This window comes from Oncorhynchus mykiss, chromosome 6, assembly GCF_057628025.1.
Source record: "Oncorhynchus mykiss isolate SJ-2025 chromosome 6, ASM5762802v1, whole genome shotgun sequence".
Lineage (NCBI taxonomy): Eukaryota > Metazoa > Chordata > Actinopteri > Salmoniformes > Salmonidae > Oncorhynchus > Oncorhynchus mykiss.
The window spans coordinates 58,881,216-58,898,503 of NC_143027.1; the positions used below are offsets into that span (position 1 = coordinate 58,881,216).

General features: G+C 46.8%; 1 protein-coding gene across 2 annotated transcripts in view; it reads left to right on the forward strand.

Annotated features, from left to right (window-relative positions):
* LOC110526935 (neural-cadherin) overlaps window positions 1–17,225 on the forward strand; it is a 192,279-nt gene extending 175,054 nt beyond the window's left edge. Inside the window, exons 29-33 of one of the 2 annotated variants that reach the window (XM_036980609.2) lie at window positions 4,231–4,495; window positions 5,096–5,276; window positions 6,226–6,470; window positions 13,042–13,196; window positions 14,358–17,225. In XM_036980609.2, the coding sequence (XP_036836504.1) occupies window positions 4,231–4,495; window positions 5,096–5,276; window positions 6,226–6,470; window positions 13,042–13,196; window positions 14,358–14,876 (1,365 nt within the window). In that variant the 3' untranslated portion in view covers window positions 14,877–17,225. Of the gene's footprint in view, window positions 1–3,680; window positions 3,846–4,230; window positions 4,496–5,095; window positions 5,277–6,225; window positions 6,471–13,041; window positions 13,197–14,357 lie in introns of those variants that run through there. The other variant, XM_090238425.1, reaches the window with a different exon arrangement.
* Window positions 17,226–17,288: the final 63 nt, after the last annotated feature.

The following is a 17,288-nucleotide window of genomic DNA, read 5'->3' on the forward strand; positions in this document are numbered from 1 at the left end:
TCTCTCTCTTTATATCTTCTCTTGACTCACCCGTTTGTCTCTCTCTCTATATCTTCTCTTGACTCACCCATTTCTCTCTCTCTTTATATCTTCTCTTGACTCACCCGTTTCCCTCTCTCTTTATATCTTCTCTTGACTCACCCGTTTGTCTCTCTCTATATATCTTCTCTTGACTCACCCATTTCTCTCTCTCTTTATATCTTCTCTTGACTCACCCGTTTGTCTCTTTCTCTATATCTTCTCTTGACTCACCCGTTTCCCTCTCTCTTTATATCTTCTCTTGACTCACCCGTTTGTCTCTCTCTTTATATCTTCTCTTGACTCACCCATTTCTCTCTCTCTTTATATCTTCTCTTGACTCACCCGTTTTCCTCTCTCTTTATATCTTCTCTTGACTCACCCATTTCTCTCTCTCTCTATATCTTCTCTTGACTCACCCGTTTGTCTTTAAATCTCTGTTTCTCTTGACTCACCCATTTCTCTCTCTATATATCTTCTCTTGACTCACCCGTTTGTCTTTAAATCTCTGTTTCTCCTGACCATGGGAGCTCATAATATGCTTTCATGTGCCCATAAAATGTTTCTTGTCATCCCAACGGCGTGGATTGCGGTTAACCATAACATTAGTGTCATCCGTTACGTGTACCGCTGTTTCTACAACATTTTCTCTCATCCCCCCCAAACCTTCTCCATCATCCACATACCTTCACTACAATGCCACAACGTGGGGAGTGGATTCATCACAGGAACATAAATGTCAGGCGTTTTCTGTGTGCAGCCAGTGTGAAATGCACCAATTTGGCAAACCTCCTCCGCTATGAACCCCTAACAGAAGTGCAACGTTATAGCTTTTAAATCAGCCCTACATTTTCATGCGTTTCTCTTGGCTGAATGTATGCTCAGTCTGCGGAGGCTTTCAGAAGGAGCTTGAGATGCGCCTCACACTCCAAGGACTCCTTGTTCTTAGGGGAAATAGCTCCGTTTTATTTTTGCACCTGGCTCACAGTGACGTGTTTAGATTTCCGATTGCAGCTTTTTTTCTTTCTTTTTTTCTCTCTCGCTGTTCTCCTTTCTAAATCGTCACTGATTTAATTATCTGTATGCTATCAGACTGGCGTGAGGAGAGCGCTGAGATGTGCTGCTCCCTCTGGAGTGGCAGGCTAGAGATTTCGTTAGCGCAGCTCGCAGTGTGACTCGTGTGGGTGGAGCCTCACAGTGGTAGCCCCACTTCCTTTTTTCATTCCCTCTGTCTTTTTCTCGTCCTCCGTCCTGATGGAGGGATGGGAGCTCCTGGGGGTTTCTTGGGAGAGAGGCGTCTCTGATATGTAAGGGGACCCACTGCCCAGTGGGTAGGCTAGCATTAACTTTCACTTCTAGCCCTGGTGATGGCACAGCAAGACAAAAGAGGTGATAATTGTCATTTTAACATTGTTAACACCAATGAAACAAAGAGGAGGAGAAGCCTTGAGCAAAAGCCCTCCTCTCAATTCATACTCCTTGTCTGGTAGCCTGCATATGGACTCTTATTGTACCGGTCACATGTCCTCTGCCCTCTCTCTCTATGCCTCGATGCCTTAGATTATGAGAGATGCACTGGATCCCACGTGTGTCCAAGATCAGAAATGTTTCTGATTGTCTGACAGCTATATGGCTTTCTCTCTCTCTCTCTGCCTACACACTGTGTGTGAATGGGTAGGTAGCATGGATCGATGTACTGTATAAGGAGTGAGCTACTTCATTCAGCCAGCTGGCGGTTATATAGAAGGCTTTTGAAAGTAATAAAGAGGCTGCCGATCTGGAAGGACGCAGAGATAATATACTGTACACAGAGATAATATACTGTACACAGTGATAAGACAGAGTTTACATAAGCATTCACAGCCTAATGCAGATTGGGGACAGAGCAGCGCTCCCTGGGTGCAGTGGAGGGAATTGCCAGCCACCCCAAACCTCCGTTCCCACCAGAGAGAGAGCGAGAGAGAGAGAGCGAGAGAGAGAGAGCGAGAGAGAGAGAGCGAGAGAGAGAGAGAGAGAGAGAGAGAGAGAGAGAGAGAGAAAGAGAGAGAGAGAGAGAGAGAGAGAGAGCATGAAGCAGAGCACATTCCCATTCAGCTTTAATTGGGGGGGGATCATGAGGTGCTTGGCAGCACTCGCTTAGTCTGGTAAAAGCGCCATCCCACTGAGGTCTAAAGATAATTAATAGTTCATTAGGAAACCTTGAAATAAGCAATGGTTCATCAGGGAAACAACCTTGGAGCCATCTTAGTGGAGCTCACTGCTTATTCTCATGCATCTGAGCCAGCTGATGGGGTGGTGTATCAGGAGGTGAGCAGTTCACTGTTTTAGCCTTTTAGCTTGGGGGGGGGGGGGGGTGGCATCAGCGGTGGAGTAAAATGGAGTGTTTGCAAATTATGCCCGGTGGGAGCCTTGCAGGAAAAAATATTTTTTTATTGAAATGAAGGCTGCTTCTCACCATATCAATGGCCCGTAGACTAACACTCGCCTCGTTTTGGATTTGCGTGCCTGGCTGCAAATAAACCGTTTTGTCTTCAATGAATATTGCTCTCTGAAAGTCAAGTGATTAGCATTCGAGCTAGGCTGAAATGGAATCATTTTCTTTTCAAGATTTGAGGAAAGAGAGAAGCTTGTTGCATAAAAAAAAATGTCTGTTTCATTTCATTGGTATGTCCTGCTTTCTAATGAAAACTGTCAGGCTCTGTGGATCCGAGGTAATAAAGGTGAGCTTCAACAGAAGACAAGATAAAGTTGGTCTCGTCATGTTGTTTTGTTGAGCTAGGATTTACCAGTGAGATTGGGACTGAGATCAATGGAGCTTGTTGTTGTTGTGAAACAGAGTTGAGAGAGCGAGAGGAAGAGAACGAGGGAGATAAGAACAAAGATAGGAATAGGCCAAAGGACTGAGGGAGAGGTTGGTAGAGATATGGAAAGAGAGAGAGACACACAGAGAGAGAGCGAGAGAGAGAGACGCGCGCGGTGGTAAATTAGTGGTAAATGCTAGAGAAAGGAAGTTCTTTGAAAATGTGAGCAGCCCAGAAAGTGATTGTATGTCATAGAGCCCAGATGACCCACCCTCTAGACGAAAAGTTAAAAAGAGAGTTGCTGAATAAATGGAGGCGTATTGAATTCCCCAGGCCCTGATGTTTCCAATTACGGGGGAGCTATGTTTAATTCAGTTAGTGTGTGGCAGGGTCTTATCAGAGCCAGCCCTCAGTGATTATACTGTTTCCTCATGGTCCCAGAGTCACAGAATCCTCATCCTCCTGCCATTTTTCTTCCCTCTAGCTCCGTCTTTTGTCTGCCCTCACATTCATGTCCTCTGCCTGTGTATCAGAAGAGCTACGCTGGCTTATTGAGTGGATTGTCCAACTGCTATTGGCTTTGTTTACTGCATCTTAACTCTCTTGGTTGTTGTGTATAGGGGTTTGTTGGGGTGGACTTAAGAGGGGTCTCTGGAATCTTCAATGATGAAAAGTATTGACTCTCTTGTGAGAGTTCTATGCCAGCAGTAGTCTGAAGTCAATAACCCCTCTACCCTTTCCTCTCCCCTTCTCCTTCAGATCTACTAGGACCTACTGTCCTACTGCTATAACCCTCTCTCCTCTCCTGCAGATCTACCAGGACCTACTGTCTGTTTTCTATAACTCTCTCCTCTCCTCCAGATCTACCAGGGCCTACTGGCTGTCTTCTATAGCTCTCTCCTCTCCTCCAGATCTACCAGGGCCTACTGTCTGTCTTCTATAACTCTCTCCTCTCCTCCAGATCTACCAGGACCGACTGTCTGTTTTCTATAGCTCTCTCCTCTCTTCCAGATCTACCAGGGCCTACTGGCTGTCTTCTACAACTCTCTCCCCTCCTCCAGATCTACCAGAGCCTACTGGCTGTCTTCTATAACTCTCTCCTCTCTTCCAGATCTACCAGAGCCTACTTGCTGTCTTCTACAACTCTCTCCCCTCCTCCAGATCTACCAGGGCCTACTGGCTGTCTTCTATAGCTCTCTCCTCTCTTCCAGATCTACCAGAGCCTACTTGCTGTCTTCTACAACTCTCTCCCCTCCTCCAGATCTACCAGAGCCTACTGGCTGTCTTCTATAACTCTCTCCTCTCCCCCAGATCTACCAGGACCTACTGTCTGTCTTCTACAACTCTCTCCTCTCCTCCAGATCTACCAGGGTCTACTGGCTGTCTTCTATAACTCTCTCCTCTCCTCCAGATCTACCAGGGCCTACTGGCTGTCTTCTATAACCTGGGAGACGGAGACTACAACCTGACACTGCCCTCCTATCGCCTGGACAATGGTGAGTGGCACGAGGTCTACCTGGATCGACACGACAACGAGCTGACCCTGCGTCTGGATGGGGGCGGGGGCAGACGGGAGGCCAGCGCGGCTCCAGGCCGGAGCCGAGAGATCATCACCGACCCAACAGTGGTGATGCTGGGAAACGCCTTCCCCTCAGGCTCCAACAAGAGCTTCCTCGGTGAGAAGACTGCAGGGAATGGGGCATGATGGGAAAGGGCTAGGCTGGGCGTGCGAGGCAGACAGTTAGTGACAGATGGAGAACAGAGCATTCTAAAGTGCAGCCATAATTAGGGGCTTTATCAATTCATAATCCGCTTTTTAGTGCGATTACAAAGTATTGTATTGCCGATTATAAATTATTCATATGACTGGTGAATAAATCATTCACACAAATGCATCTTTAGAGTTAGGGGATGATGGCTGCCCTAGGGGAGGTTGGTATGAGATGGATAAAGTGTGAGGCGGCTATGAGAGTGTGCAGTGCAGTGCTCTGCAGTGCTGTGGATATGGCATGTGACATGCAGGGAGAGAGACAGTAGAATGTGCAAATACAAGGGTGGTCAGCCAACTTTGCCTCAGGCAGAAACAGACAGTGTGCATGTTTATTAAATGGACTTTAAAAGCCTTTTCCCTGAAAGACTAGTGTGTAAGCGCGTCAGACCATGGCAAAGAAAGTAAGTGGTGTGTGTGTGTGGTGTGTGTGTGTGTGTGTGTGTGTGTGTGTGTGTGTGTGTGTGTGTGTGCTTGATTGTCATTCTGTCCTCTCCTCTCGCTTAAGGTTGCATGCGGGACCTGAGGCTGAACGGTCGATACGTACCTCTGGATGGCCAGTCCAGAGACGGGGTCTCTGTGGTCAGCTCCCAGGGGCTCTCCGTAGGCTGCTCCTCCGACTCCTGCAAGAGGAACCAGTGTAGCCCCCCCTTCACCTGCGTTGACCTCTGGAGAGTCCATGAGTGCAGGTATGCACAATCGAACACAATTATCAAATCTCTCTCTCTATAGCTGATGCAAACACACCGAGGCCCTCTCGGTCTTCTTCAAGGACTACAGCCTCCGAAGCCAGTGTCTCATCCTCTCTTTAATCTTCGACAAACATCCCCTCATCCCCCATCAGTCAGAGGCACAGTGCAGGGGGCCTGGAAAAAAACTGGCCCTTTGATACACCTCAGTCCTGCGGGGCTGGCTGTAAACATGCCTGAGTCAAATGTTGACAGGCAGTGTGTGGGCAGCTATTTGACTCAGGCCCGCTGTTCTAGCTCCTCTCTCTGATCCTGGTAATGGTGGTGGTTTTAAGAGGCTGTCGAAAGACACAGGGATGTGTTGTCTTTCAACAGCCTGCAGGCTGCTCGTCGTCACTGCTGCTCGTCAGCCGGGTTTAATGCTCTGTGTGAGTTCTGCTGGAGTCAGCCTGGTTTAATGCTCTGTGTGAGTTCTGCAGGAGTCAGCCTGGTTTAATGCTCTGTGTGAGTTCTGCAGGAGTCAGCCTGGTTTAATGCTCTGTGTGAGTTCTGCAGGAGTCACCCTGGTTTAATGCTCTGTGTGAGTTCTGCAGAAGTCAGCCTGGTTTAATGCTCTGTGTGAGTTCTGCAGGAGTCCAACTGGTTTCACATCATACGTGTGTACGCCGATGTGTGTCTCTGTGTCTGGGCGTATCTGAATCACAGAGCAACCACACCGTAACATTTGTTTTCACAGAAGGGGAAGCAAGATGCAGGTAACATGGAAAAGAGTCGAAATCATGAGTAACTATTTCATTGAGATACATTGATTTTGACCAACACACTGTGTAATCCTCAGAACACAGTGGAGGACCAAAATAGGAGCAGGAAATCAGAAAGGAGAGATCTAACCTCTGTTTTATCTCTCTCTTTGTCTCCTCTTGCTCCTCCCTCCATCTTTTGTTTTTAGATGTCCCCCTGGCCACATGGTGAAGGTGAACGGTACTGGAAAGTTCTGCGTCTACACCCTGTGTGCCAGTCGGCCGTGCCACCGGGGCACCTGCGTGGCACAGTCGCCCTCCAAGTTCACGTGCCACTGCCCCGAGGGCTACCGGGGGCGCCACTGCGAGGTGGCGCTGGCCATCTACCGAGACGACGTGGGCCTGAGCTTCAGCTCCCTGTTCGCCATTTGCATCTGCTTCATGGCTCTGCTAGGTAGCTATACCAACTACTGCCTGCTCTGGCTCTGGTGACTGACTGCCCCACCTGTCTGTCTGTCTGTCTGTCTGTCTGTCTGTCTGTCTGTCTGTCCGCCTGCCACCCCTCCGTCCATCTGTTTCTCTGTCTGCCTGTCTGTGTCATCTCCATGGTAACACTGGACAAAGCCTTCCCTTTTTTGCTCTTCTCCCCATCCCGTTCAACCTCTTGTCGCGACCATCTCCCCTATCGTTCTATCAGCTGAAGTAGAGCACTGTGCTGTAAGTCCATTGACAGGTCTAGTAGAAATTGCCTGAGTCAAACAGTGACAGTGTGTGGGCAGTGTAATGGGCCGTGCTATGGTAGCAAGGTCCAGCTTATACTCTAGTTATAACAGGCAGTGCAAATGAGTCCCTTTTGACCTTTTGACCAGTACTCAGTAGTCCACCTTGTCGTAGTCAGGCACTAGATCAGTTGTTAATGTGCTGGCCGTCTCCCGCTGTCCTCCCCTCTACCCTCATTGGACATTCAGCTTCAGCCGTCGCTCCAAACAGACCTAAAAAACGATTGCTAAGCTCAAAATGATCATTTCCCCTCTCGTACCTTTGCTTAATTTTAAAGGCAACATGACCTTGATCATCCACAGCCACTGTTGCTTTTTAAGTGTTCATTACTTGATTTGTAGGCGCACAATGTGCTGTTTACCGAAGCCCAAAGAAAGTGAGATCAATGCACTGGGGTTTTGGATAGAATTTCAATTGGCCAAGCATTCCACGCACAGAAACGTAAGTATCAAGAGAGAGGTTTTCTTCCCAGCTGCATTCAATCCAGTTTGTTTGGAGTCAATCCAAGCAGTTCAATAACTGGGAGTGTAAAGGGCTCTGGGTCTCTTGACATTAAGCCGAACAAAAAGCATCTCATTCTGAGGCTTCCTTTTCTTAACGGCTAATAGGTTTATGGCATGACGCGAACGCTGTACGCCTCCACCTCCTCACCCACTCCAATTCCTCCTCTCACCCACCTCTCTCCTCCGCTGGATGCTGAAGGAACCTCTCCCTTCTCTCACGCCTTCTCAGCTAGCTAATGTACAGCTGTGAGGAAATAGCAAGAGGCCTACTCCTCTTGTCCGAAAAGCAGGTCTCAGTAAAGCTTGCCAGAACTATACTGGATAGGGAAAAATTTAACCTGTGAAAATTCCCCAATGTTCAGTTTTGCTGTCATAGACTAAAAGCTCAAATATTTTTTGTTGGGAATAAGCTGTGCCTTTTGACTGCAGTGTGTGGGCGTTTGTAGGAGGGTGGTGTTAGGCTCAGTTAAAGGGTCCAGCTTTTAGGTCTTGCTTGTTCGATCAATGATCAGTGTGTAGCCCTAAAGGACCAATTTAGGCCCGTAGAGCCACAGAGATAATAGCAGGTGTAGTGCGCCGGGTGTGTGCTGCCAATGTGCCTTATATTGAGGGGCAGAGAGGACATCTCTCCAGATACTGTACCTCCTGATATTTGTGTTTTCCCCCCCGACAATTTGAATAGCCAATAATGCCTTGTTTTTTGCAGACTTGCAGCCTCTCCTCTGGCTATGTTTGTTTGTATGTCTCAGTATGCCCCTTAGCCACCCAGCGGGCTCTAACCTATGACTACAGGATGCTCTGACTTTTACACCACTGTGCCAGAGGGCTCGTCATGGGCACGATCAACGATTACAGTATAATGACGTCATCTACTGTATGAGTAGGGTCAGTTAGTCTGCAGGTGTTTCAAGGTTGTCCAGTGACCTCAACGATAAGAGACAAATGCAAAAAGGCACAGGTGTCCACAGTGTACAGAAGTGGGAATTTACAGAACAAACCCCCTACGTGGTGGAATGTACAGAATAAATCCCTGTTTGACTCCATAGTAGGGGTAGCTGATTGGGTAACATGCTGTGGTTGCCGGCCTAACCTCTCCACCCGTGAGAAGAGCCTAGCTACCCATGGAGCTGGACCGCTTGGGTCTGTTTGGTGGTTGCGTATCCGTGGAAACACTCAGGGTTGCTGATGCGGAAGTGAATTGACGAGCAGTGTCCTACTGCTTCCTCTCCTCACGCCAGGGCTCCTTATAAAAACACAGTGAGTCAGAACTCTGAACTGAGAGGGAGAGATGGAGAGGCCTCACACACATCATCCTATTAATGGTGAATTTAACCAGATTGCACCTCAAATCACTATACTAGAAACACAATGTGCATGGCAATCCACACAATACAATGCACACAGTGTCTTATCTGAAATAGAGAGATTGATGTACTTCTCATTTCATTTTATTGAATGAAATGGTATAGCAAGACACATCGCCAACTGCTACCTGAGTCACATAGTGAGACATTTCTAAACATTTGTTTGTGAGAGTGTATTTTACTCAGCGGCATCCCCAAAAGTCAGTGCGAGGATTATTTTTTAGAGGACAGGGTTGAAATCAGTGAACCAACAAGTGGTCCTGTTTCTGCCACGGCCAAATAGCTCAAATGCTGTTGTTGTGACACATTTGAATCTGCTTGTCACGTGTGCTCTCTCACCAGCCTGCTCGTTATGGCGCACACCTGTCTCCTTCGTTACCATCAGCGCATTATGACACTCACCTGGACTCCATCACCTCCTTGATTTACCTGCCCTACCCGTGTCACTCCTTTTGGTTCCTTCCCCAGGCGCTATTGTTTCTGTTCCAGTGTTAAGTCTGTGCGTTGTTTGTGTTTTTTGGTTTGATGTGGCATTTATTTATTTGATTAAAACACTCACTCCCTGAACTTGCTTCCCCGACTCTCAGCGCACATCGTTACACTGCTCTCCTCAAATGTCCCCATACTTGTCAAATCCCTACCTGTGTATGGTGTATAGAATCACATTCTTTTAATGAATATATAAATAGGTTGGACGAACGTTAGAGTAGTGCGATACTATTTCATGTACTTTTGAATTGACAAGCATCCTTTTGTCACTATGTAAAGCTCTGTGCCATAAGATATTTGAATCACATTTATAATAAAACACTATTCTCAAAACCCGTTTGTCTTCATAATTTGTTTCCCATACTCATGTCCTCGTCTTTCTCTATCATTCCCATTGATTCTGATTCAACCTTTGTTCTTTGTCTTTAATCAGTAATATTTATGTTGTCTTCTTCCTACTTTGCTACCGAAACTGCTTGTTGATTGATGTCTGCATAATCTATATTGTTTGTCTAATAATTCACAGTAAACCTGTTATTGACTAATTGTGAAAAGTATTGATCTCTAGCAAGATACAACATCAATTATCCATCATTAGGAATACAGAGAGAATGTTTCTAACTACACTGGTACAGAGTGTTGTCTACCAGCTGTGTGTGTGACAACAGGTTCTAAGAGACTGTAAATCTGGCAAGTGAGGCGACACACTGAAAACTCATGGTTGAAAGGAATGGAACAGCTTGGTTCTCCACTATTTCAAGGTGCTGACTGATATTCTGGATAACTGGATAACACACACACACACACACACACACACACACACACACACAAACACACACACACGCACACACACACACACACACAAACACAAACACACACACACACACACAGAGAGAGAGACAGGGAAGTCAGTCGGACTTCCCTGTGTGTGTGTATGTATTCGTGTGTGCAGTGTAGGCTCGGCCTAATCCCTTCAGTCCTGCACTCAGTTCCAGATTAGTATAGCTTTTCATCCTAAAGTCTGAGTCTGTTGTGAGGTGGGATTGAAAAAGTAGTCTCAGTCAGAGAGAGAGGAATACAAATATACCTCTTTTATGTCTCCTCTTTATTGTCCTTCCTGTATCCGGATTAGTTTCCACGGTGACAAGCACAAATGCCACAGCTGCTATACGGTGATGTTGGCTGGAGCCTTTTAAATGTGTCTCTGGACTGTGTGTCTCTTAGAAAAAAGGGTATTTGGCTGTCCCTACAGGAAAACCCTTTGAAGAACCCTTTTGGTTCAAGGTAGAACCCTCCTGGCTTCCATGTAGAACCGTTTCCACAGAGTTCTACATGGAGCCCAAAAGGGCTGTACTTGGAACCAAAAAGGGTTCTATCTGGAACCCAAAATGGTTATCCTATGGAGTCTACACTGTGGGTTTGGAGCCTCAGCTGGCTCTTTGCTAGAGATGGAATGAGGGTTGTATGACAAACCATTTAGCCAGTGAATGATAACCTGGAACCAATAGAGGTATGAGATGAGCAAAAAGTGGAGCAGAGAGAGAGAGTCAATGAGAGAGGACAGAAATACAGTGAGAGCGAATGACAGAGAAAGGAGGGATGGCAGGGAGGGAGAGGTACACAGACACCGAAAGACAGCGAAAGGGATTAGAGGTACAAGGGATTGAACGAGAGAAAGGAAGAGAGAAATGGAAAGACACACACTGAGTAATAGATTGAGGAGTGGAGGGAGCGAGAGCAGGCTTTGCTAGGCTCGCTGCAGTAAACAGCATTATAGTTTGATGGCCTTGAGCCTGCTCATTATTGACTAGGATTGATTTATTTAGAGATTCTCATCTCGCCATGCTCTCACTACGGGGATGCTCTCACTATGGTGTAACAGGGGAGAGAGGGAAAGCACGCTTTTCTTCCTCTATCCACGTTCATATGGGTCTGAGATGAGAAAAGTCTACACTATATACTGTCCTCATGCATAAAGAATCTAGCTATCATTACACAATATGGATTTGTGCTGAAATCAGAAATATAACTGTTTCAGTATTTTGCCATAGGGTATGCAAAACAGTATGCTTTGCTCTTGATTGAATTATACACTTGTCTTATGATTAGGTATTTCATGACTAGTAAATTACAACCTTTTTCCACTCAAAAAGACCCCAAGTGGTGCAGAAAAACAAACAAACATTCTTCAGTGATTTTTTTATTTTTTACTCCAAATGAATGCATCTCAGGACACAACATGATGCACATGCCAGTGTCTATATTACATTTTCATGAGTGTGGTAGACAGAATACATTTTTTTTGTGTGATATTCCATAGCCTGGTATAGACTGTGGTGTGTGTTAGACGTTGGGATGCATGTTGTCTATCTTAGGGGTTATGGACAAGCTTGTGTGAGGTCGTTAGTTGGGTGATGCAATCGATAGTACAAGCTTTGTTAGGGTTCTGATACGAGAGGAGAAGAGAGGAGAGGAGGAGAAGAGATGAGAGGGAAAAAAATGGCTCGGAGGCAGACTGCAGCTAGCCCGCCACTCAGACCTCCTCTGCTTGGTAATCAGAGCAACAGTTCAGCTCCTGCAGAGAACAGACACACATCTCTCAATCGGAGAGGGCCTTTGAAGACACACGACCCAATAGGGAAGTCTCTATGAGCTCTGACCTGAACCTAACTTCAGAGTAACCTTTTTCTTAATCACACAACACTCTCAATCCAAGTGATGACAGACAGTCATACACAAACACTGTGTTTTGGAGTTAGAGACGGTGGCCTTCAGAACACACAACTAGAACAGCATCGCGTGTCAATCTCGGAGACTTTCTTTAACACCTCACTCTCACCTAGATGAGCATTTCTCGTCTTAAGACAATTGCAACATTTCAGTAATGTTGCAATAGATAGAGAAACAGACAGACATGGGATTGCATATTCCCGTGCAATAGACCCAGCGCTACAAAGCCCTGTGACACGTGTGCGAGGAGGGTGAACATTGTCTTCGTAAATTGATATATAAAAGAAATTGCCGGTGTTGCAGCTTGTTTCTGGTTGGGTACACCGGTACCTACCTTCTGACGAGTGAGAGTTCACTCAGAGATTGCCCTGATAATTGGGAGATTTAAATTCAATCAGTCTCAGCCTGTCACCCTGGTCCCCTTGCTAAGTGACACCTTATCAAACTACTGCTAGGTGAGCACGCAACAATCAACAGATAGAACCAAAAACAAATAAGGGCAATTGAGAGGGAGAGAGGGATATCAAAAAGGAATTTGAACAAACTGAAATGACAGACAGACAGACAGAGGGAGAGAGAGAGAGAGAGAGAGGGAGAGGGAGAGGGAGAGGGAGAGGGGGAGAGGGAGAGAGAGAGAGAGAGAGAGAGAGAGAGAGAGAGAGAGAGAGAGAGAGAGAGAGAGAGAGAGAGGGAGAGGGAGAGGGGGAGAGGGAGAGGGAAAGGGAGAGAGAGAGAGAGATATGCAGGAGAGGAGGAAGAAATCTGAGGAATGATCAAAGCAGAGAAGTTGAGTCAGATAAGGTGTGATGGAAGGGGGAGGAAGGGATAGATAGAGATTTATGGAGAAGTACTGTATGGGTACATAATATACTCTAAAGGTCACAGCAGTCTATAGGGGAGGATTGATTTTGAGAGTACCACTTGCCACTCTGCAAAGAGAGCCCTTATTTGGTAGCCGTCATAGCAGTCCGTCAGCAGTCTGCCTGTCAGGCCTCTCAGCACCAGCCATCATGCTGATAATGCAATGTCAAATCAACGCAGTGGAAACGGTTCACGCAGTCACTTCTAATCAAACTGAACCAGGAACTTTCTCTCTCTCTCTCTCTCTCTCTGTGTGCGTCTGTCTCTTCCTCCTTCTGTGCTCTCCGGTGCCCCCTAGTGCTGCTGCTGGGCATCTTCCTGTACACCCGCTGGCGCAGTTACAAGGGCCTAAAGGAGGGCGTTTACCACGTGTCAGCTCACCATGACGGCTGGGAGGACATCAGAGAGAACGTGCTCAACTACGATGAGGAAGGAGGAGGAGAGGAGGACCAGGTAAGAGCTAACACATCTATGTCTCCTACACACAATGGGATAATGTGCCTTTTGGTCCCTTGTCACAAACAGTTTCAATGAAGACAGTCCCAGACTGAATCTGTGAAGTGAAATAATTCCGTTTTGGATTACAGGCAAGGCATTATGGGTAGTACACTTGCTCAAGCACGCTCCTCTTCCCCACCACGCCATTGTAACACCTTCTCCTTCTGGTTCACCTCCTACTCCAACTAGAACGCAACCAGTGGAGTGTTTGTATGTGCACAATCTCCTTACACACAATTAGACATAATGTGATTATCAGATGCTTGGTGATGCCGCAATACTTCAGGTCCTCTGGTGGATCTGTAGACGTGAACGCTGCAGCAGCACACAGGCTTTGCACACTTTTCTCATCAGGTAATCCATTACGGAGCACACCCACGCGTGTGTCATTTACTCCTCCACTTTCCTCCATCCTCCTTTTCTCCAGGGCCCGGGCTTCCCATCTCTCCAGAGTGAAGCACTGCCGTGGTAACGAGGGTGAATCAGTCTCGCCGGAATCAAATGAGCGTTGAAGTGATTGTGTGTTATATAAAAAAAAAAAAAATGGATGTTCTCCAGCCCTCGTCCAATATTTCCCTGTGCTCTGTTGAAGTGAAAACACTCCCCTCGCCCCCTTCTCGTTCTCTCAGATGACTTGGTGTATTCGGCTAATACGATCTGTCACCTCTCCACTAGCAGAGAATTAATCTGGATTTTGCTCTCTAAGGGAGGAAATGAAGACAGATTGTAAACGTAGACAGGTAGAGCATACGGGGAGAAAAGGGATACCGCCGAGGAAGCTCTGCTATACTCTTTTTTTCCTCCTCCCCACTCTCACCATCCTGCTCTATGATGTGATGTTTTACTTCTGTTTGAGTCCCAGGAAGAGTAGCTGCTGCCTTGGCAACAGCTAATGGGGATCCTAATAACATTCGGAAATACTCTCTATTGCTCCATCTGTCCATTTGTTCCTCCTTTCCATTCTATTTTGACATTCCATCCTCTCTCCCTCTGTGTGTGTGTGTGTGTGTGTGTGTGTACGTGTGTGTGTGTGTGTGTGTGTGTGTGTGTGTGTGTGTGTGTGTGTGTGTGTGTGTGTGTGTGTGTGTGTGCGTGTGCGTGTGTGTGTGTGTATAGAATGCCTATGATATGGCCGAGCTACAGAAGTCTCTCCAGCCCAGTCCGGCCCAGTCTGTCCAGTACAGCCGCTCCAGGGCCATCCACCAACATCACCACACCCAGCACCAACATCCCCAGCCCCAGGACACTCTTAGCAGGTTGGGCGCCAACACCGCCCTCTCCTCATTTACCACCACCCTGCGGAGGGACGTGCCGCCCACCAGGACCCCCGCCCAGGGCCAGAGCAGGCCCCTCCTGCTGGCCAGAAAGAGCCTGTCCTTCTCCAGCCAGGACCTGGCCCGCTACCTGTGTGAGATCATCCGGGATGCTGACCAGGCTCCAGAGACGGCCCCCTTCGACTCCCTGCAGGTGTTCTCCACTGAGGGGGGAGGCTCGCTGGCCGGGTCCCTCAGCTCCTTCAGCTCAGCCGGGCTGGAGGAGGACACGGCTAGGGGCCAAGACTCCCTGAAGGATTGGGGCCCACGTTTTGAGAAACTCAAAGCCCTCTACGAGAAGACCGAGGCCAGTGACCTCTGAACGCTGAGGGAGACAGACCAAGCTACTGTATTGCAGAGACCACCAAACAGCAGGAAACTACAGAGCTACAGGAAACTAATTGGAAGCATAGGAGGAGAGAGAGAAGTTCGGGAAGGAGAGAGAGACTGCTGGAGAGCTTGGCCTCTCCCCTCTCTGAGAGTGACTTATTCTCCACAGGGTTTTTCCCTCTGAACGGGCCTAGAGCGAGGCTGAGGCTGGGACTGACGTTAACCTAACCGGGCCTATAGCTGAGACTCACAGTTCACTGGATAATGGGAGCTGCCAATCAATGACACGGACAGATTAATTATGGCACTTACCGAGCATGGCACACACACCTATTGTAGTGACTTGCGGTTGACAATGATTCGGGTGAAAATGTTATTATATTTGTCAGTGAAATGAATTGCGAGGTTTGCCTGGCACCTCTCGGACCTTGATATACCGTATTCCGTTCTCTATGTCTGTGATACATCAGTGTTTTAAAAACTGCTTAGACATTTGGTACAGGAAGATTTTTTTCTGTGGCCTTCCAGTGGGCTCTCTTTCTAAAAAAAAAAACACTTTGCTGGGTGTGCAGTCAACAGTTACAGTTGTGCTCGTGAGTCATATCCTAAACTTCTCCTTACTTGATTTGGTTTTCTATTCACTTCACTCTCCCCTCTATTCATTTATATTCACCGGAGGGAGAGAGCTCAGAAATCAAGCCACAGAGATGAAAAGGAAAGGACAGAGGAGCTGAGGAAAGGGCCTTTTCTGTTTCTCAGCTTTAACCTTCTTTCTCAGGAATACCAAACATTCTGAACACCACCATTGCAGCTGAAGACCATGATATGAATACAAAATGACTAATTCGTGGTGAATGGCGGTCCAAGGTGAAAGAAAGTGCAGAGAGGGTGGCACCCGAAGCCTCCTATAGAATGGACAGTGGACACCCTCTGACCTTCGCTGTTGTTGCCATGGTGCTGTGGAGGCAGACAGAGCTCACTGTATTCACTGATATTTGTCTGAAAGGGAGTGTTTACCGGTTGTGTTTAAGAGGTGGCGGGAGCTTTCACTGTAAACAGTATGAGCCCAGCAGTTTGAGTGTTGGAAGGGAAATGATCCAGCCACATGGGTAGTCACACTAAGGATCTCACCAAGGGGGGTTCAGCTATTTATCTTCCCCAAAGCTGGAGGATGATGCACTTACCCCCACAAACGGTTCCCCCCCCTATCATATAAACCAGGACCAATCTGCCCACACTAAAAACCCTTCAGAAGCCAGCGTTCATTGCATTTGTGTTGTTCACCTCTGCTTTGAGAGAGGAGTGCAGCGTGGAGGTGAAATTAGCCGTATAATGCAGAAGGGAGGAAGAGTGGAAAGGAGGGAGAGTTTGTGCTCATTCAAAGCACCTCCGGGACTCGGAGTTAAATGTGCTTGTGTGAGGAGCTGTGAAGCTCCATGGGGAGTAGAGAAGGGGACGGGAAAGGGTTTTGGAAATGGTTTGTTGCACAGCAAATGGAATAAATAAAAAAAGAAACGTAACCTCCCTCTGCGATAGACTAAACGCCAACGTTGTATTTCATGTATTTCAAGGTGGCGTCAGCACACCCTCCTCATTATTTTGATTTAGTTTCCATTTTTCCACTGCAGAGATGCTGCATGTTGAGCGTGACGGCACAACAGTGAAGGGTAGGAGTGTGTTAAAACACATCAGAACCCTAATCCTAATGGGAGTTGATGGCGGCGCTGTCATGCTGTAAACCAAAGGATCATGGGAGTTTTAAAAGTCGATTGAGAAGTCGACATTTCTGATTACGGATTTCAAACGTGCCAATTTTCTGAAGGCAGCCACAACGTGAGTTTAAAATAGGATGGGGAGATGAGGGAACGGAACGCTGCCGCAATGCAATGCTTTTTTATAGACAACAAAAGCTCCTCAAGGGATGGAGTTCTGATTCATCTTCCGAGCACGGTTGGCCAGGAACCTGGCTTATAGAGGAGCTAGTAAAAATAATAATGATTAAAATGTGAAGATTGTGTTTGGGATTCACAGGATTTCTCTCTGGGTTGGGGAGAGAGAGATTCTACTTTAATTTGTATCATAAATGGCTTGAACATTGTCTAATGGATACAGACATATTGTGGAATTTTATGTTTTTACCTCATTTGTATATAGAAAGATAAATTAAGGCATTGCTTTTTTAAATGTGTCAATGGAAGAACTATGGATCACGTACTGCTTCTTTAAGAAAAAAAGTGAACTTATCTTTTTTATCATTATCATGACCAGCTTTGAATATAGATATCTTGGTGTTTTGTATTTGCATCAATCTTTTTTCTCAATAAAGATTCATTTGTTTGAATCGGTGATGTTCCTGATTGTTTGCATACAGCATGATGTGAGTTTATGGCAGGGTTCCCCAACT